At 37.7% G+C, this 22,033-nt stretch overlaps 3 protein-coding genes across 3 annotated transcripts; 2 read left to right on the top strand and 1 right to left on the bottom strand.

Moving 5' to 3' along the window:
* Positions 1-11,800: 11,800 nt before the first annotated feature.
* Positions 11,801-21,894, bottom strand: Leash (leash). Its single transcript, XM_068299944.1, has 3 exons — positions 21,391-21,894; positions 12,242-13,666; positions 11,801-12,177 (listed from the first exon to the last, which is right to left on the bottom strand). Exons 1-3 carry the CDS (start codon positions 21,503-21,505, stop codon positions 12,116-12,118), a joined length of 1,602 nt encoding a protein of 533 aa, XP_068156045.1. The 5' UTR covers positions 21,506-21,894; the 3' UTR covers positions 11,801-12,115.
* LOC137584758 (tetratricopeptide repeat protein 14 homolog) lies at positions 13,868-17,645 on the top strand. Its single transcript, XM_068300312.1, has 8 exons — positions 13,868-14,100; positions 14,216-14,372; positions 14,429-14,640; positions 14,702-14,913; positions 14,978-15,205; positions 15,312-15,850; positions 15,911-16,220; positions 16,395-17,645. The coding sequence occupies exons 1-8, from the start codon at positions 13,975-13,977 to the stop codon at positions 17,314-17,316; spliced, it is 2,706 nt and encodes a 901-aa protein (XP_068156413.1). The 5' UTR covers positions 13,868-13,974; the 3' UTR covers positions 17,317-17,645.
* Positions 18,101-20,294, top strand: Ak3 (Adenylate kinase 3). Its single transcript, XM_068300313.1, has 2 exons — positions 18,101-18,399; positions 19,170-20,294. The coding sequence occupies exon 2, from the start codon at positions 19,197-19,199 to the stop codon at positions 19,848-19,850; it is 654 nt and encodes a 217-aa protein (XP_068156414.1). The 5' UTR covers positions 18,101-18,399; positions 19,170-19,196; the 3' UTR covers positions 19,851-20,294.
* Positions 21,895-22,033: the final 139 nt, after the last annotated feature.

The following is a 22,033-nucleotide window of genomic DNA, read 5'->3' as shown; positions in this document are numbered from 1 at the left end:
TTTGTTGGTTCCTGCCTGCCTAACAATGCTTCTGGCGTTATGTAAATTTGCCAATGGGTGAGTGAGAGTGTGGTATGTGTGTGTGGGTATGTGTTTTTGTTGGTGGCTTCCTAGTGTCTGAGTGCTGTCAAACAGGTGTGCGTTCAATTACTCAAACTGCAACGCAGCAGCAGCAACAGTCCGTTTTAAAACCGAATGAATATTTATTAAAGCAATGCAACGATTCAGCTCAATCTTCACGCTTCAACCAGAGTTTCCCTCTTGATTCTCTCACCATTGTTGTTGTTCTTCCCGCTCAACACTCTGGGCGCTAAAATGCCAAAGGACGTGAGTCCTGCGTCCAACAACATTCCCCACAGTGGCCCGCAGTGTGTTTGTGTGTGTGTTTGTGTGTTTGGCTCAACGCGTTTATGCCTCAATAAGCTCATGATTAATAGCCCGTCTCGGTGGCTTTGTAATGAGCAAAAGGCGAAAAAACGAAGCAAAGCGAACCAAAAGGCATCGCTAAAGCAGGGGAAACACCAACAGTTGTTGTTGTTAAAGTTCATAAACGGCAGGCCATTAGATGGTATATACACGTAGAAAAAGAAAAAAATATAGCAGAAGGTTCAAAGAACCTATAAGCATATAGAACTGTGAAGTACATTAAGTAAATTTTTAAATCATTACTGATTGTAAGCCAAATCGATATCAGTGGAAAATTTAATTTAAAAAAACATTGACCTTTTGTTTTAAGGTATCAGAATGGAAAAATTTTCCTACAATCTACAAGGATCTTATACTGAATAAAATACTTTACTACCTCTCAAAATTGGTTAACTTTGTTATTTGATGGTTAGCGATTAAATCATAGACAAAACCATAATACACGACCTTTTATCCCTCCTTTTTTTTGTATGTGAAATCAAGATTTCATATCTGAAAACAGTTTTAAACTTAGCATCTAATATTAAGACAGAGAAGCCATTCAAAAATGATGACTGATGGCAGTCTTCCAATCGTTGATGCTTGAATATATTTTGTAGTTTATCTTTTAATACTTGGTTCTTCTTTTCTCCTTTTTTTTTTTTTTTTTTTAAGGATATTTTCGTTTTTTCTTGAAGTATTTATGCAAATACTCATCTTCAAGAAGATGGCAGCCATCATCGACAACTCATTGGCATCGCTTAGCGAGCGCATAACTTCTCACATCTCGATAGCTGAGTGAGGGTTACACCTTAATGCTTTTACCATTACCATATGGCAAAAGGGGCTATGCATACATATACACCATATAGCCATTGGATGGCTGATGTCTGAGCTTCAATGTGGGTTGTATGATGTGTAATGCATGGAACTGCTGGTGTTGGGGCTGTTTGTTTGTTGATTTTGCGTTTTTGGGTTTTCTCATTTTTGTTTGCTTTTGCTGTGGGTTACTTCTGCGGCCCCAACTTACCCCAACTCGGAAAATCCAAACGTTGACGGCAGTTAATGTTACGTGTAAATGCGCATTTCCGTTTCCCAACGCACACACTACCTCAACACACACACATGTGTGTGTAAGTATCTATGTATGTATATGGCGTTTTCGTGGTTTTGTCAAAAAGCCAACTGTTTGACAGGAAGTTGTGTAAAGAAACCTGCAGCAGCAGAAGTCAAATTTCAGCTTCAAATAGAAATTCCTCATCTTTCTCATCATTTAATTTGAAGCTGTTTAATGTTGAAATTAGGAAATGCTTCGGTTTAGCCATTTCCAAATAGTAAGGGGACCGTTTTTTATATTTCTGCAAAGCAATGTCGTTGTTATCTTGATCTTAATTACTCTTGTAAAGTTTAATCATTTGTCCAAAAAATGTTGCCTACATTTTTGGGCATTGGGATTTGTTTCCCCATTTTATATGGATATCAGCAATTCAACTAACTTTTATGTGCATTAAGCAAAGATTGGGTTAGAATCTTCATCTTTACCTTTAAATCACTTGGTTAAACTGAATGACATAGCTCTTCCATAGGCATTACAAAGTACAAAGTGAAAAGTAGTGGAAAGGTTGTCGTAGTTGGTCCGGGACACTGGATTTAACTTTATTTTTTGTTGTTTGTTTTTCTTGTGTGTTATTTGTGTGCACTTCCTGGGCCCAAAATTGAATTACAACGTTGTCGGTTGTCGTTGTCGTTGTCGCTACTGCAGTTGGCTCGACTTTTTGCTGGGCTTTCTTTTTGTGACGTTGGCTTTCCTCTGTGGTAATCAAATTGTAGACGTTTTTTTCCGATGGGCCTGGGCAAGTCATTTAATTTGCTTCAAAAAAAAAAAAAAAAAAAAAAAACAGCTACAACAACATCAGCAAATAATAGTTGGAGAGGAGAGGCTGGTGGGAGACTGTATTTAACGTACTCTGGCAGATACTGAGAGTTTTTCCACACGTTGTTTGTTGCTACTGCACACACAAATTGCATTTGATGGGCCAATGAGTGCAACATTTTTGTTTTGTCTTTTATCTGAAATTCCGCTACATGGCACAAAATGAGTTATTAATTGAGTTATTAGTTCAAATAGCATGAACTACAGACGAAAAACAAGCAAAATTTATGACTGCATTAAAAAAAAAAAACCTATTAAAAGCAATTCTCTTTAAGCATGGATACTCTGAAATTAATTTTCTCAATTACTAAGACAAAACTTTATCAATTTTAAATCAATTTGCAAACTTTCTAACTAGTTATAGAAGCATTTATGCATTTTCGATTGCCAAATTTAATCAACATTTTTGGCTAGATAACAACAAAACACAGGTGACTATGAGAAGTGAAATGAATTGGGTTGCTAAGAGAGCCAAAACCAAAAGGCAATTCTCAGTTGGTGAATTTGTTATGGCAATTGAAATACAAAAAGATAATTAGCATAATAATATTGCAATATACGCAAACGATTCGAGTTGAGTTGAAAAATAAATGCAAAATGCAAGAGAATAAAGAGAGAAAATGGTACAATGCCGAGGGAAAATTTATTACAGGTCCAGGCTCAACACACAGACATACACTCGTACACTGTAAAGTCGCATAAAGCGCTTTTCCTCGCATATAGCTAAACATTAGCGAGCGTGGAAATTCTCTTGGCATGAAACACTTTGGCACAAATTTGAATTTTATTTGCTACTTCCGTTACTGTATATATATAGCACATATATAGTATATAATACAATATCGTATTGTTTGCCTCCTCCTCCTCCTCTTATACTCCACTAGGTGCACTCCATTTGGGTTTGTGTGTGGGTGTGTGTGTGTCTGTCTGCATGCGTGCAATGATGAAGTTGCCTATATGTATATAGAATTATTGTGAGTCTTGCGGCAGTAATGTGCTTTCTCTTCCTCGCAAGTAACCAAAAACTAAAAGTTGTAAATACTTCATGCAACTAATGTGCCATAGAAATGGAAAATTTTAAACAAAAAAGAATATGCAAGTAAACTTACTCAAGAGTAAAACTTTATAGAGTAGCAAAGATAACTTTAGGCACCTATAAAATTAACCAAACTTAAACTAAATATACAACGCTACATAAATTATATGATTATGTGCCTAAAAGTAGACAGCAACTACTATTACCATAGTATAGAATGCCAATTGAAATTCACTTTTCTCTTGCACCATTTCCTGCAGCCAAATTGCTAATTAAAAACCATTGACCGTGGCAATGTTTACATGCCCACTCAAGAGAAAGAGAGAGAGAGGGGGAGACAGAGCCATTCAATAGCTAAGGGGTTAGAAAAAAGTGGTCTTTAAATTAACATTCCAAATTCTGCGAGTTACATATGTACATACATATGTACTCATAGTCACAAAGATGACCATTAAATATTTAAATAATAAAATCTTGTGTAAAGATTTAAAGTGAATAGATCTAAGTGGAATTGTAATAAGATTTTTTATCAATAAAAGTCTGATACATTGCTCTAAGGGGAGAATAGGTAAATCGACAAAAAAAATGTGAAGGGAGAAACTTTATGAATTTAATAATTAAACACTAAAGCACTACTAACTTATTATGCAACTATTTAACTTGCATTTACGAGTAAATGCCAACTCTGTCTTTTTAAAAACGATAGAGTTAATAGAGTTGTAATATATGGTTTATTTTTTAAGCCGGCTTTATCATTTGTGGTCGTTTTTATTAAATCTATAGGAAATTAAGCTACCTAACTGACTAACAGATTGCTGTGCAGTCAATGAACTAAATTTTTGAAAAAAGGAGTTTATAAAGATTTTTTTTATTTTTGTATTTCATAAAACTGCTGTAAATACTCGCACTTTATGAATTTCGAATACACAAAAAACTGTAAAAATATGTATATATATATATCTAGATGAAGAGTGAAAAGAAAGAAAGAGAAATGTTTGTTGAAAACGAATTCCTATGACCGGGCAAGGGAAATTTTTTGTTTTCTAGCTTATAATTGAATTACAAGGGCTTTTCATATAAATAAATATAGTTTTCTCTTTTTTGTTTTTGGCAAAATGCAGATGAAATTCCGCTGACAAATTGCTAATTGAAAGAGCACCGAAATGTTTTTATTGCATAAGGCGTGGTCACAAGACCTCCCACTGCCTCCCCAGCCCACCCACACTCCACAACACTTTTGGATTGCACCACGTGTCCCTCTTAACATGGTAGCTGCTCTCAATATGCAGTGACCTGTACGGATCGCGTTTGTTTGCCCAAACTACGTGTATGTGAAGAGTCGCCTAACTCGCAACTCGACTCTGTATGTGTGTGTGTGGACATTTGGGATGCCAGGCCAGGCTAAACATGCCCCAGCTCTTCGGGCCGCTCTGCTTACACTTCTATTGCCATCTCCCTAGAGGGCACATTGATTTATATGCAAAATGCGAGTGGCGAAAAACAGTTTTTCAATTAAATTCGTTTGAGTTGTCGTCGCGGATTTCAATTTGAAGGCTGTCGTATAATTTATTAGCATTAACATTAACCCAGCCGCAAAAACGACTTGATCCGCCAGGACAGGATCCTTGGTAGCATGACACCACCACCACCATTCGCCGCCATTGCCGCACATCATCAGAATCAAATGCGTTGCGACGCGTCCCGTTCCTGCCGTGGCCCTTCCCGGCTTGACTTTGCTTGATTCAATCCAATAACTCGACGGCGGCAGCAGCAGCAGCTTCGAAAAATGTGATGAGATATTTTGTGTGACAAATTTGCCTTTCACTTTGTAAAATTAAAAACGAGCACATAAAATATACACACACAAAGCAAAAGAGAAAGCGAAATGAAAAACCCGCCATGAGAGAATGAAGAAAAAAGAAGTGAAAAACTGCAAATTTTCATTCATCATCGAAAAATCAAAGCTTTCACTAGTTCAAGTGCACTTTGCCATAGATCGCAATAAAAATTACAATGAAATGGTAGGGAAAGCTTTAAATGCTTAATAAACGGTTTAGTTGATGAGAATGGAAAACCTGGGGAAAGCATAAAGAAACTTAACGAAATCAAAAGCAATAATTAGACAGGAAGTGAAGTTTAGAGAGGCGAATTATTCTCGTTTGATCTCATTTGACTTGATGATAAGAGTATTTCTTAGTCTACTAGTTGAAATTTGAAGCGTCAGCTTAATATTCGTTTTCTTTTTCTTCCGCTGCTTTTGCTGCTTGACAAATTTAAATCCAAGGCATTTGATATTGATTTACTTAAAAGGCAATATCAGTTTACCAGGGAGCGGGTAACCCTCAATGAAAGTCTTCCTTTCCACTCCACACGACCTTGCCTCAAACCAGACACCGTCCCCATCCACCCCAAGCCATGGACAAACATATCGAAAAATGTGAAAATTGTACAATGAAAATTGGAGTGAAATTAAACTAAAGCCCCCAAGGGTGATAACGACGACTGAGGCAGCCAGCCAGCCAAAACTTGGACTTGGACTTGTTGGCATTCATTTAGCTCTGTGGCCGGCGCAACTTTGGGACACTTAAGCGCCGTATTCGTTGGTATCCTCCACCCCATTTCCACCATTCATCTAACTAGTTGTCCTACTCGTCGTCGACAATGTCGAGGTCTCTCGCCCTCCCCCGTCTGCCAAAGAATGTGACAATCCCTTGCCCACTTTCTAATGAGACAAAAATTGCGATTTGAATGCAAATAACTGCAGGGCTGCTTCAGACCGACAACAATTACAAGGCCCTGAAGTTGGAGAGACGGAGAAATAGGCGCGACGGGGAATTAGGCGGCGGAAGGAGTAGTCGGCGGACAGATGGTCTATAGCTTTTGTCAACTGGCATTTAAATTTACCAAATGAAATGAACGAGAGGCATTTTGGCTTGGATTTGAGCAGAGGACAAAGTCAACGCCATAACAAAGAAGTGAAAGTAGGAGGACGAGGCTCAAACTTCTCTATGTTGGCATTTTAATGAAGTTCTTCGCAATAAATGAGAAAGAGAGAGGGAGAAAGGGGAAGAGAGAGTGAGTGAGAGTGAGTAATGCCCAAATATTTTACCTTTACCCAGGTAACGACGTATTTGCATTTAATTAAATGCCAATAATTGAATCAATTTGCATTTGAATGTGGAAGGGAGAATTTTTGAAGCATTTCTCTGGCTATTGGCAGAGACTAATCAACTGTTGGCTAACTTTTCACCGCCACTGTATGTGTCTGTGTGTGTGTGTGTGTGTGCACATATTTGTATTTTATTAATTTTGTCCATTTTGGCCCAGCAGCAAATTGGTGGTCCCATGAAATCCACAAGAATGTGACTCCAACTCCAACTATACCTACTGAAGTTGGCTTCTATGCTAAGAATTTGTTGTCCCTGATAATAACTAATAGAAAACATTCTTGGTTAATTTGATTCAAACCGGATAAGAAGACAGAAATAACATTTATTCTAAGAAATTGGCAAGCAGACGCTTAGACTAATATGGACTTTGGTTAGTTAAATTGTTAAATTTCTATGTTGTGGTCTTTTCTGGCATTTTCCTAACAAAATACAAAATACAAAACTAAAAAACAACTATTAAATCTTTTAAAAGATGTTTAGATAAACAATTCCATTAATTTTTCAAAGACAGAAAAGCTTTAAAATACTTTAATCTGACAACAAAAAGTAAATTTTAAAACCTCTTTAAAAGTAATAAGAATTTTAAGGGTCTGATACTTATCAATGATGAGATGATATGAAAAATTTAATAAAAAAAAGGGAAAAATCAATTTTAGACAAATCTAAAAGAGTAAACCAAATATTATCTACAATTTAATTTACTTTTTATTTTCCTAATTTCCATTGCTCAATTTGTTTTTAATTTCATTTAATTTTTTTTGGAGACACAAAATATGTAAATTTTTACTATTTACTAATATTCATTTTATGCGTATGTTTTCTTTTACCCTTTCCTTAAGATGGGGCATATTACAAATGCCTCAAAGATTGAAGATTGGAAGAGTAAACCCCTTTGATTTTGCTAGTTTTGCACATAATATTTCCTTTTCTCTGTATCTAAATATATTTCCTTTTGTTCATCGGGTTTGACAATCGATTTTATTATATATAGAATATACATATATGCAAAGATACAATTCAAAGAGTATTGACACTCTATCATGTGCTCTTTGGTTACAGTTTTTTCTTGTGTTTGGTTAATATTTCTGTTTTTTGTTTTACCACAAAATTGCAATAAAATATTTATTGGCCTTTTTTTTGTCTTGTTGTTGGATTGTTTTGATTTGATTAAAAGTTAACATTTTAACAAGTTAAATGCCATGGAATAGTGCAAAATTATAAACATTTTTTGTGTTCGATTCCATTTTGTAAGTAATTTTAATTCAATTTAATTGGCAAATCGATGCATGTCGCAGAGATTAAAATGTTAATTTATATAAATATATATTTGAAAATGAAAACGAATTGTGAATTCAATTGATAATTTGATTATGTTGATTTTTGCACATTAATTGCTGATTTATTTACAATGAACAGAAAAAAAAAGGCCTATACTCAAAAAAGGAAAATGAAGTAACAAAAAATAACCTTAAATGAAAAAGAAAAACAAAATAAATACAGATAATGGAAACTCCATTAAAGTTGCATATTTAGTTTAGCATGAACTACGCATACGCCATGTGGTGCGGTGTGGTGTGGTGTGGTGGTCAGTGCGGAAAAGGCATGATGGCTTGTCAGGATAAATAACTACGTTTAAAACTTAAACGCAGACAAGTTGCTTGACTCTGATGCCATGAACTATCCATGCTGCTGCCATTGGCATCTCTGCTTTGTTGTGGCCAGTTTGAGTTTTTGAATTTCATTAAATAAAATAAAATCGAGAGAGAGAGAGAGAGAGGAAAAGAAACCTAAAAATAAAATAACTCGGAAAAAATCAAGTGCAAAAAAATATGAAGTATTTTATGGTGAATGTATATAATAAATATATATAGAGTTTAGTAACCGCAAGCTTTTGCTGTGGCTTCTTTTGAAAGATGTGTGCTTAGAACAGAACAGAATCAATCAGTTAGGTAGAGAAGCTTTAGTTGAACCTCTACCAATCAAACCTCTGGCAATCCAACTACATATATGTATGTATGCCTTGCCTAGCACCTCCACTCCTCGAATTCTCCACTCCACCCACATCATTTGCCACATCCAAGCATAGCTGCATTTCAATTCTTTTGCAAGCTGTCGCCACAATTTGTGCGAACGTGTCTCAATAACAAAATTAACAGAAATTGCAACATATTGTATAAAGAGGATTCGAGCCCGGTGTGTGGGAGGGGTGGTCTGGGGCAAAGTCATGGGGGTTATGTACCATTCAATGTACGTGGATGCTGCCTGCAATCACATTGCACAAAATGACAAACAGAAAAAGTCAGCCACTAAATCAAATTTATATTAGATTTATATCTTTAGTCGACTTTTCACATGTTGAACGAATTGTTTGAGGAAAGTCTTGAACAAATATTGGAACTCTGATATTTAATTTTTGCCTGCATCAATGAGACATCGTTTTTTCTACTGTGTAATTCGTGATTCGGTATACAGAAGGGCAACAACTTGTGTGAACCCATATGGCAAACGTACAAATGATCAAGTTTATATTAAAACTTGGGCAAATGTTTCACCATCTTCGCCACTTCCGCATCAAAGAAATGTCGGAAAATTAGTCTCGAGAGGAGGAAGGGGCGGATGAAAACAACAAAAAAAAGAAAGGCAGAAGAAGCAAATCAAAACTAATCATGCAGAAGTTACTGCAGCAGGTGGTCACTTGTTCGATTCCCCTTTTGCCTGTGGAGACGTCCTTCTGGTGGACACTGTGAAAATGATTTTAAATTGCCGCCTGATTGTCTTTCAAGTGGAGTTGTGTGTTCACAGATTGAGTGTGTGTGTGTGTGTGTGCAGGGTGCGTGGCTGTGTGTGTGTGTGGACAACAACTACGACAACTTTGACTGCGACTCAAATTTAATCAAGCGTACGAATTTTTGCACGTATTTCTCTATTTCCATCATATTCAATGGCCGTTCCAATTTCTGGCTCTTGGTCACATGTGTGTGCGGTGACCCCTCGCCCATCCTGCACCTCCTTTCTCTCCAGCTCCTCATCTGCCTTTCTCCTTTCTTTCGTTTCCTTTTCCTGTGCTGTAATACAAACTCCGCCTGCATTTGTTGGGTGGCTGGGCAACAGTTGCCAGAGTTTTCTTTTTTTCTCTCTTTCATTTTGTTTTTTTCTTTGCGGCCAATGTTGGACGATTGTTGGTGGTGTGGTGGAGGGGGCGAGGCAAAAAAGGCACGGAACAGTTGCTTCATTAAGCTGTTTTTGTTGCTCAATTCAAGCTGTGACGCTATTTAGTTAAGCTAGCAGTTCATTTCCATTATTTCTCCTATTTTAACAAGACAAACATCAGTTGATAAGCTATAAGCTCTGAAATCTATATATTTATAACCCCGCATGAACATATTAGATTAGAAAGTTAAAGTTATTCTGTCATTTTATAGAACTACTAACCATAATATTCCTCAGCTTCTTCACCACTCAACTCTTTGGAAAATTGTCCTTCTTTCTTTAAACTCTTCCCTAAATTCAGTCAGATGTATCCTTTTTTATACACTTTTTTAGGGTATAGTTAAGTTAATATTTTATATGTGGCAAGGTTTTTCTCAAACTTGCATAAATCTAATATCAAAACCTACGTGTTTATCAATATTTGCTAACAGTACACATATGTGACGTTTCTGCTTATTGTTATAGCAGTTAGTGGCACGTTTTTAATGTTAGGGAACCAACCAAAAGAAAAGCTTACCAATTGCTGCTCGGTTACGTGGGGTTCGGTTAAAGTGTTGCAAGACTAGCTCTGAATTGTGAGTGGTTGGCCAACGATTAAGACATTTAAGAACGCCCCCATCCTACTTGGTCAGGTCACCCCACCGTCTTCAGCCGGTATACTATAATTTGGACAAAACCCTTGCCCCTTTTCAGCATATGCCCTCATCATCATCCAGCAAAGTACAGAGTTCAGATCGTTTGCTGCGCGTGTTGAGTTGGCCAGAATGAAAGTCATTACACTTCCGCTAAATGTTGCTATTATTTAACCATTTTTTTCTTTCTGTTTTGTGGGTTGATGTTTATAGTTGGAACCCACGTACCCAACCTACATGTATGAAAATATAATTTATGGTTGCCCCTCACCACATTCTCGCCAAGAATGACAGAGAGCAGCTCGGAGGGCGACAAAGTAAAAGAGGGCGCAAAAAAACAAAAAAAAATGTGAAAGAAAACAATTATACCTGACTTAACACTTCCGTTACTTGTTAGAAGGGCCGCCGCATAACAATTTCACTCCCATCCATCTATCCATGGAGCACTTAACTTAGCTTCAACCTCTTGAAATTGTAATTTAACACGTACAAAAATGTATTCCCCTCTCCACCCACCGCTTCATATACTGACAACGAACTTGGTCACACTTTTCGTAATGTTTTCTTCCATTTATTGCTTAAATCAAAATGCGTAAATAAAGAACATTTGTCAAAAAATATTTGAGTTTTGTTAATTAGTTTTCATTCACTTTTGTGCGCAAGAAAAAAAATTACAGAAATGAATAAAGTTTATGTCCTGTTTCGGTTTCATGCAAACAATTTCAATTACGTATGCGTTAGGTACTTAAATTTAAAAACAATAATGAAAATGAACAATAAATAGTTATATATATGTGTAATTATGAATGTATATATATGTATATATTCGATCGACGGATAAATAAGAGAGAAAACCAAGTATAAAAAAAGTCATGTAATCAATGCAAAATGCAAAGTATCTACTAAAAATGAGAACTCTTTCAAGTACTTTAATTATTTTTTAGTTCAAGCCTGAATTTGGGAAATTCTTTTCTTAAATTTGTTTAACTAATTTAAAAATTCTGTTGTCTAACGCGACTTTTCAAAAGACGCGAACACAAATTTGGTATTTGAATGTGTTTACATTATTATACTTATGCATATAATTAAGGGCTCGACTTAAAATTAGTAGGCAAATAATTTGGGAAATCATATATGATTTTGTTTCGCAAACTTAAGATTAACTTTTATGCTTTTTATTCAAAATTATTGAGACAAACCAAGTTTTTATTTGGGTTTTAAGTTATGCTTTTAAAAGATTTGCCAGTTTCAAATATATACAGAAAAGTTTGTCTAAATTTTCCAATTATTTTCATTGAGTCTGAACAAAATAATTTCTTAGTAAGATTACCTTAAGAATCTAAGATTGAGGCAAGTTGTTAAAGAAAAAAACAAAAACAATGCCAAAATTCTTCTTATTATTGTAAATAATTATTTGCCAAAAAAAAAGATTGGTAACTAATTACAATTGTTTGTTTAAAATACTAAACAATTAATTTGTTTATGATATTTGATCTATATTTGGGCATACAAATATATTTGCAGAGTCTATTGTTTTGTGTGGCTTCTTTGTTCGTATCGAGTCTCTTTTTGTGTTTGTTAACAATATATGTATGTATGTATAAAGTATAACCTGAAGCATTAATCCTAGTCGAAAGCTTGGATATAACTGGGCGGCATATGTATGATAACTGCTAGCAGTGAGTGTGAGATGCAATGTAATGCATTCTGAGAGATCGTCCGAGGATTCTCACTTTGGTGTCTCTGGCAAAGTCGGCGGTGGGGCACCAAATAACTCATCATAAGAGGGAGCTGGAAAAAACAAATAACTGATTAGAGATCAATAGACATGATTGAATGGTCAGTTCTAACTTACGCAACTCGTGGGCACCAGGTGGCTGGCGTGGATGAAGAAATGAACCAGATGTCGAAGCCGACTGTGATGTGGAAGCTGAAGAAGTGGAAGCCAATTGACTATACCCACTTATGGCTTGGGGCTGTGTTGGATTTGCTGGTGAAATGGCGAGCAATGTATATTGCGGAGATTCGGGTAGCGGATATGTCGACAAATGTTGCGGTGGATAGGATTGCACCATCAGAGGGCTGGAGGATGCAGCTGGTGGTGGATAAGGCAAGTAGGGCAAATTCGAGCTGCGTATACTGGCCCGAGCAGCAGGACTGCCGTATTGCGATGATTGGGATCCCGAGGTGTAGGACAATTCCATGGCACCACCACCAGCAACGGCTGGACTTAGGGTGGCTGCCGATGAGTCTGAAGTGGTCGAGTTGATGGAACTGCATTCACTATATTGCGATGATGAGTGTGAAGGAGAACCGATTGAAGAGTCCAATGTTGGATAAACGTTGCCAGCCAAGCCAGGTTCAAAGGGATTTCCTGCTCCAATTGATTCTGCTGAAGATGGCGGGGGTAATGGGGGCCCATCATTCGGTCGTGGAGGTGGTGGCGGTCGCATCGATCCCTGCCTATTCGCCACGTCTTGGGAGTAGACCTTAAATGGCAAATTCAAAACTAAATTCTTGAAGAATCCCCTCAAAACGGCCTCGACACGTAGCTCATAGGAGATCGTTATGACACCACTAAATTGCTCGTCTGTTGGTTGGGCCCCATCCGGCATGAGGAGCTCATGGGCAAAGCTGCGTTCACTTTTCTTGTGCACCGAGCCCGTCTCCTTATTGGCTATAGCTATGCACTCCACTTTCTGGACACGCAACGGTACGTGGCTATAATAGGTCACATATTGGAGCACACTGAAACGCAGTTTTTCCACATTTGTGGTGGAATTATTCATCACAGTTACGCAAATTCTTAGTGGCTCGCCACGTACAGCGAAATCCTCAGGCAACAGCGCGACCATAGTGATTGGACGAGTGCCAAATAAACTAATTGTCTTCGTGATTTGCTTCTCCAGAGGACTGGGATTACTGCGAAAATTCGGCGGCAAAGGCATATTTTTGACCACAGTAAATGGTATGGTATGTCGTTCATCAAATGTCCATGGACGTTGAATCAGAATTCGCATCTTATACTTAATGCTGCCGTAGCTTCCCTTAAAACTGGAGGGCAACTGGCGACCCAGCATCACGGAAAACTTGAAAGTGTGTTCTCCTGGCGACAGCTCCAAGCCCCGAGGCTCAAAGTCGGGCAATGGGGTTTCACTGTGCTCGTAAATCTCCTTGCTGGTGTAAAATAAGCTGCGTGTATATTCATTATTATTAGAGTTTTTGCGCAGAATTTCCATCCATTTGCATTTGCCTTTTCCGGTGATTTGAATTTTAATGGCTGCAAAAAAAAAAAGGAAATTTCAATTATTCAAAATCAACGGCCAAGTCGAACAAATAGTGGCAACGTCGAGCCGATGAATCCAACAAATGGGGCTAATGTCGAACCGATGAGTGCAACTCCCGCCGATGGATTTTCTAGTTTTCCAACACTAGATGTTTCAGTATTTTAAATACCGACATTTCAAGTTAAGCAATAATCGATAACAAATCGATAAGCAATACTGATAACATTAGAACATCAGAAAAAATGACAAAAATCTTTGACTGATTTAAATAAATAAAAGTTCACATTAAATAAAAGTTCACATGAACAGCAATTACATAGCCAATGCATTGGGCTATCATGGCCAGCCGTTGCAGAAGATTTGGGACGATGAGCGTGGAGTTGAGGACCTGCGTCGCATGGGCCTCGCCCAACCCAACGAGAGGGGGGTAAGTGGTAATGTGGGTGGTAAAAGGAAACAAAACTAACAAAATGAAAAGCCAATAAGCATTTTGCGAACCCCAAAAAAAGTAACCAACTAGTAATTCCCCTTTTAATTTCCAGATCAATTACAATGTCTACTTGGAGCGGCAAAAGTTCTTTACTTTTCAAGAGCGAGCCAAACGCCTGAAAATGCATCAGTTCTTCGCCCGTAAAGCCCCAAGTCTCTATAACCGCGAAATGGTTAGCCAAATCATGGAGGATGCTGTTTTAGCTCAAGGTAATCGAAATGATGCTCAAAGAAAATGTGCAAATATTTAAATTTGTTCTCTTTAGCCAAAGATTGCCTAGTGCAGCAGCCACCCTATGAATACTTCTTAAATTTACGCGGCGATAAACATAATGCCTGGGTCCGACGAATGGAATGTCTGAAACAGGGTGACATTGTCTTCGCTTCAGTGGTCAAGGTAGCCTCCAACCGCTTAATAGTTAAACCATTGTGCACCGATGAACCTTTGCACCATTATCTAGCCGATATTCCAATTAAGGTAATTTCCAATATGAATTTTAGATCAATACGAAATTCTGTATTATTTTTCTTTGTTTTAGGCTGCAATTACGCATGATTATTGGGGTGCTGTGCCATTGGATAAGTTTGGTGAATTACGAATTTTTATTGTCAACGATTTAATACGTTGCGAAATTTATAATATATCTGCGGATGTGGAACGTCTTAATTTGGGTATGATTCCCACTTATAATAAGTCGCCCAATTTAAAGCTGGGACTGTGTGATTTCAGTGAATTGCCTAAGTATTACAGGTAATTATGAGTGTGTAATGAAGATATTAAGCTTTACTAATAAATTTATATCTTTGTTTCGCAGTAATATTCATGACTTCGATGGTCACCCAACTACTACTCCTTCTCACTATGAAGATGAGTTGAATTCGGCTTTAGAATTTCAGAATCCTAATTATGATTTACTTTTTCAATTAAATGGCCTACAGCCGCATGAGAATCATACGTTAATGGACTATTTAAAAAATGGTTTCCCAGAAGCTGACTATGCCAGTGAATTGCGTCAGAAACAAGCTTCCCAGTGGGCATTCCGGTAAGTCTGCCATTTTTGGCATATTTTATTATTATATGAGATTTAGTTTATACATACACAATTTAATGTGTATATTTTCGTGCTGTGAATGATTTTTGTGTATCAGCTCCGTGGCTGATGGCATTGAGCACTTTAAAAATGGCCAACAGGTCGAGGCCTTTCAGTGCCTAAATAAGGCATTGAACATTGATCCGCGCAATGTTGAAGGCTTAGTGGCCCGTGGTGCTCTCTACGCGAATCGGCGCAGCTTTCTCAAGGGTCTGCAAGATTTCGAAAAGGCTCTGATGTTAAATAAATACCATGTAAATGCCCGTAAATATATGGGAGAAACTCTGGTGGCACTCGGTCGGAGTCATGAGGAGGAGAATCGTCTGCCGGAGGCAATGAAGGCCTATTCCGATTGCTTAAACATATTGCCGCAACATGAGCAGGCTCGACAATTGTTAGATGCATTGCAAAGGACAACAATGGCTCCATTATCGTCATTCTCATCAAGTGGTGGTGGTGGTGGTGGTGGCGATGTAAGTGGGAGTATAAAGAACAGCAGCAGCAGCAACTTACATTCAAGTGGTGGAAACAACAACAACAACAATGGCCATTCCTCGAATGAGTCCAGTTCGTCGAGTGAAGACAGCGATGATCAGTGTAAGTAGACAATGTCAAATTGATGCCATTTTTATTTGTTATTTAATTATTATGTTTTAGTTGAAGAAGCTCCACCCGCACCACGATGTCATTTCAATCAGCCCTTCTATGCCACTGATCAGAATCGATCTTCATTTGATGCCAAAAAGGCGAATGAATTTAAATTGGATGAGGATGACACCATGTCAAGTGTACGAAAATTAATTCGTGATGCCAGCAAGCATAAAAAAGCCAAAAAGAAGGATAAAAAGAAAAAAGATCGAAAGGATAAGAAATCAAAATCAAAGTCATACGAACGGGACAACCAGAAGGATCAGGAAACTAATCCCCTTGATATGCTTAAAAAAATTGATTTCAGTGAGGCATTTAGGTAAGAAAAATTTGAAATTCTTACAATCTTTATCAATTAATACTCTATGTATGCCATAATCTATTCAAACGCAACAACAAAATATAATAGAATGGATGATAAGTATGTTGTTAGATTACCTCAAATAATAATTATTTTATGCTAGACATTTCTAACATTTTCTCTTTTTTTTAGACTAATGAGTGGAGCCACAAGTGAGGATCAATTGAAGGCCCAGCTGGAAAAGTATTTTCAACAAAAACATAAAGTAGAATCTCCGCCTCCTGCAGCTCCCACAATGCGAAAGCATTCGTATGATCTAATGGGGCCGAGTACATCGCGTGCAGCGGCAGCGGCCAAGGAACAAAAAGATCAACAGCAACATCATGCAACAGCACAGCCAAAGTTATCCTTTCAAATTAAAAAACGGCCTCTGCAAATGGACAAATTTGGTCTACTGCGGGTGGCAACGCCATTGGAAACGGAGCACCACCATAAATTGAGCAGAAGTAAATCCCGCTCTAACAGTCGTGGCCGCAGATCAAAGTCAAGTTCGCCCAGGCATCGTGGCGCATCAAAGTCGAGTTCGTTTAGGCATAGACGCAGATCCCAATCCACATCGCCCAGGCATAGTAGACGTGGAACTAAATCGAGATCACGATGGCGTACACCATCGCCACGTTCACGTTCATCCAGCAGACCACGTTCACATCGAAGTCGTCGATCACCTAGTCGTTCACGGTTTGGACGCAGCAGCTACTCCCAGCATCGGCGTTCGAGATCTCGTTCGATGGAGCAGCGACGTCGTCGCACACCTTCTCCATTTGTGCCCCGTCGCACACCATCCCCTTCCGACCGTTTTAGACGCACACCGTCGCGTTCACGATACCGACGTTCCCGATCACCACAATCCCGTTCCCGTTCTCGTTCCCGTAGCTATAGTCCGAGACGCCGTAGTTATCAGCGTTATTCGCCCCCACCAAGTAGCTATAAACCGCGTGGACGCGGCCGTGGATCTGAACGAGGACGTGGTCGTTTTCGTTGGTATCTGCATGATGCCCCCTATAACACGTGCCATTCAGTCCCCACCGAATGCAGCACGAAAAGCTCAAAGTAGTCGCTCTCCAAGTCCCACAAATAGCCGTAACATTGATGCTGGCCCAACTATCGAGGAAGTTGATGAAATGATCAAGGAAGCACAGAAGGAACGCAAGCGAGATATCATTCATAGCGATAAGAATATATTAAAAAAAGTCCGAGAATACCAATGCAAATTTTATAAATAATGAATGAATCTAATTCACTGACCTACTACTAAATGTTTTAAGTGTTCCCCGCCCCGCACCACCATCTCCTTGATATATATAAATATATGTAACTTGTCGAATAAGATTCCTGCTTGAAATCCTAAATAAAGATTACGCTTTCGAAGCATTTTCTACTTAACATTTCAAAGTTCAAAGTATGTCTGTGTTAATCGCGAATTAAGTCAGAAATCGGTCGTATCTATATCGTAAATATTACCGTGTTGTTCTATTCTATATATACTTGCTTGAATTATTGTATTGTTTATGAATCTTTTTCTATACGGTCAAATTATAATATGGATTCATTTAGATTCATTCATTAGATTCTTGTTTTATACATGTAGTATTTATCGGTTCAAAAGGTTCTCCAAAATGCATTTACTCATTTGACATTAGTTGGCTCTCCCTCTCATTGTCTCTCGTGCACAGTCAGTTTTTTTCTCTCACCCACATACAAATGCATTTGGTTGAGAGAACGACTGAGAGCAAATGAGCTTTTGTATATGCATTTGTGTGTGTGTGTGTGGATGTGTGTGAGTGTGAGAGAGACCGGCTGTCAATTGTCAAAATCGTACGAGAAACACAAGCATAAAAAAACTAGTCTGGAAGCTAAACAACAACTCGAGATAAAGCCCTAAGAATACTATAAGCACATACTATTATTCAGTTATATTTTAGTAGCCGGCAGAATAACATGTTTGCACAATAATAACAGGAGAAGAGATTGGGACCTAGAGCGAGACAGAACTAATTTGCCGTTTCTTTATCAAATGCGACAAGTTATTGCAATTAGTACGGGGGCGAGAATTAAATTCGCATAGTCAAAAAAAAGCAAGACGAAAATAATTTTATTTCTCAAATAAAAGAAGAAACATCAAAACTCAAGTGCCCGTGTAAGTGATGCTAATTTACATAACAAAAAAACCCTGTGCAAAAAACCCAAAAGAAAAAGAAAAACAAGCTGAAAAGTTAAAAAAACATAATCAAAACACAACCCTGAAACAACTGCTGCAAATATTTATTTATTTATTTTTTTGTTTTTTGTTATTGGACTTTGAACGATAAGCGGACTCTGTTAACATAAGAGACAAAGAAACATACAAACGCACACACCTTTATCCACACACACACACGCACACGCACACATAGAAAGAATGAAAAGCCACGCTTGTTGTAGTTGTTGTCTGTTCTTTAAATCTGCGCTACACTTGTTGCTATGCTGCTTATAGCCACGCATATGTCGAATGATTTTGTTGGACAAACAAGTGTAGGAAAACAGCTGTTATCACAGCTATCTTTCATTCCTTGTGTGATTTTATATTGTTATAAATATCGATTATCAGAAAAATAGCCCTTTCAAACAGTCCAAAATAAGTTTGCACAAAAATTGACACCTTTCATTTTAAAAGACCGAGCAATTGATAACAATAAAAGTGCTAAATAACTTTAAAAACGTCTTTTGATTTATTATATGTTTGTACTGTCAAAGCACAAAAAACAATTTAATATATATTAGTAAATTTAATTAAAAACTTGAACTATTAGTAGTCTAATACTTTTTTCTATTAGCAATAACCCTGACTTTTAAACGACTCTACAACAACGTTTAATAACACATTGTGCAAAAATAAACTTTCTAGTAATATTTACTTTTTTTTTGCAGCACTACAAATACACCTGTTCTACAAATATGTATACAAAAATATTTCGTGCTGTGATAATTGGTGCACCCGGTTCGGGTAAGGGCACTATTTCGGAGCGCATTGTGAACACATTTGGCTTTCTGCATATCTCATCGGGTGACATATTGCGTCAGAATATTGTTAATAACACCGATTTGGGCAAAAAAGCAAAGCAGTTCATTGCTGAAGGTCAATTGGTGCCCGATGATATAGTTACCAAAACAATGCTGGCACGTATCACTGAGGTGGGGAATAAATCATACATTTTGGATGGTTTCCCACGCAACAGCGCTCAAGCGGAAATATTGTCGAGTCGCGAGCAAATTGATGCTGTGATTAATTTGAATATACCACACGATGTGATAATTGAGAGAGTGAAGAATCGTTGGATACATGCCCCATCAGGCAGAGTTTATAACATTGGATTTGATGATCCAAAGGTACCGGGCAGAGATGATGTAACCGGAGATCGGTTAACTCAACGTGAGGATGATAAACCCGAAGTTGTGGCCAGGCGTCTTCAGCTGTACGATGAACTGATGGGCCCCGTACTGGCCTGGTATGGTAAACGTGGTCTAGTAACCAGTTTCAAGGGACGCGAAACTAAAGAGATTTGGCCGCGTGTTGAACGTTTCCTTAAGGATAGGGTCAATATGGGTTAAATAAGGAAAAACCACATAGGATTTCTTCTGTGCACAAATTTTGATTGTTAATTATAAGAGTGAAGATGATGATGATGATAATGATGATAATGAAGATGTGTTCAATTAAGGCCATTCATATATGTATGTATGTATGTATGTATGTATATATGTTAAAAAATTTATATATCGGGGTGACTAATTAAATGTAATTGCGAAGCCTTAGAAAAGCCTCAAACTAAATGTATTCCGATTTTCCCGCGTACTTAGGGGCTTGCTTTAACCTCCTGCATCATATGTACGGAAAACATATTCCTTTATAAAAACAGTTTATTTTTTGTGCTGCTATTTTTTATACCATACGTGTGTATGTAGTATCTATGTATGTATGTATGTACATTGTACAATGTGCTCTGATAATAAATCGTTTTTTATATTGTGCGCTGATAACGTCGTAACCAACAATCCGACTTTGACTATGGGGCAGCCAGTAGTTTATGGTTTTCTATTTTTGGCTTTATACTTAAGTTCTTTTAAAACACTACATGCATTTGATGGGTGGAAACTTTATACTTTCGTATGACAAACAAATGCCCTTCACATTTGAGTGTAGGGCACTCACTTTTAAACTTGAACTAAGACAGAGATGGAGATAGAAACAAGAAAGAGTGGGTGCACACCCATACAAACACAAATCAGCTGCTACCGCTGTTAAAGTTCGGCTCATACTGTTAACACGTTGAGAGCAGCAAACTGTAAAATGTTCTGCACAGTGGAAAAGTGGAAATTTACATATACAGAACAAAAAATGAATAAAATGTTTATTATTGTTGATTTGCCCTTGATTAGTTATTTATTTAAGTTTAATTGAAAATGTTATGTAGAAAGCTAGCCCTGCGCTGCTGTGCCATAATTTTGGAGAGTGTTCCACTGTCATTGAGAGAGCACAATTACGGCATTTTTGGCACATATACACACACACGCACGCAAACAGAAGCGTGTGGTAGAATGAGAACGGTAGAGTAAACAACAAAATAAATGCGTTTCCTGAAAGCATATTCTCACCCCCCCCCATCATGTGCACCGCCCTTCGAGTTAATACATTATTTCTATCAAGCCTATTGAGAGTAAATTGAATGCTATCGATGAATGAATTAATGAAAAAGGAATGCAAGTGCAAAAGCCAATTGAAGAAGAATTTTATAGTGTGTGAAAATAAATGAAGAAAGACCCCGAAAGATAGAAAGAGAGAAGAGTCGAATAACACACAGCAGCAGGCCGTACGTTTTGTGTAGAAAATGGCTGCCAATGCTTCTGCTGATGCTTTGCTTTGTTATTGCATTTTAAAGTAATTTCTTTGTTTATGCCAATGGGGCCATAACGAGAGCCCGTATCCGCCACAATAACTACTGAAATAACAAACAAAAAATGGTGACAACAATCAAGTTTGGCTTTGATGATGAGAGACCGACTGACTGAGTCATAACATATGTATGTACATATGATGATGGCTAATCAAATTCCAGGAAGTTACAATGGGTTTTCATTTTAACCAACTTACCGCGTATTTTAGTACGTTTGTTGCAATTCATCCAGATATCGCCTCGGATTATTTCACCGGCAAAGTATATTCTTTCTGGTTGCTCGAATATAATGCGTAATCTTTCGCTCTCCATGATTGCTATCGGTGGATATGGAGGAGAAGGAAAGCGTCTCAGCCACCGCCTTAGATTCTAATTATCCAAAAATAATTTTGTTGAAATGACATTAAAATGCCGCAACACTCCACACACACACACACTTTCGATCCCGCCACTGTGCCCGTGCCCGCACCCGCACCCTAAGAACTATTTTGCAGAGAGTTAGAGCTTTCCTTTTTTTTTTTTTGGTTACTTTGAACACACCTAGAAATTAACACGAATTCTTTACTTTTTCATTTCGCTTGCTTGCCAAGGGCGGGCAATTAATTTCGTTATTAATTTTATTATATTTTGCTAAGATTTAATAAAATTAAATCTTTAAAATACGAGATTCGCGTACTGTTTTATTGTTGTTGCGCCGTCAAAACAGCTGACTGAGTAAAAACTGAGCCGGAAGTGCTAAGGATTCAGTAAAAACTGAGCACTTTAAAAACAGCTGTCTCGGGAGGGTTGCCACCTAGATGTTACTGGCAAAGGCGCCAGTTTAAATATTACGACACATTC

This window comes from Drosophila tropicalis, unplaced genomic scaffold (genome assembly GCF_018151085.1).
Source record: "Drosophila tropicalis isolate 14030-0801.00 unplaced genomic scaffold, ASM1815108v1 contig_878, whole genome shotgun sequence".
Taxonomy (NCBI): domain Eukaryota; kingdom Metazoa; phylum Arthropoda; class Insecta; order Diptera; family Drosophilidae; genus Drosophila; species Drosophila tropicalis.
This window is presented reverse-complemented; position numbering and strand designations above follow the sequence as displayed.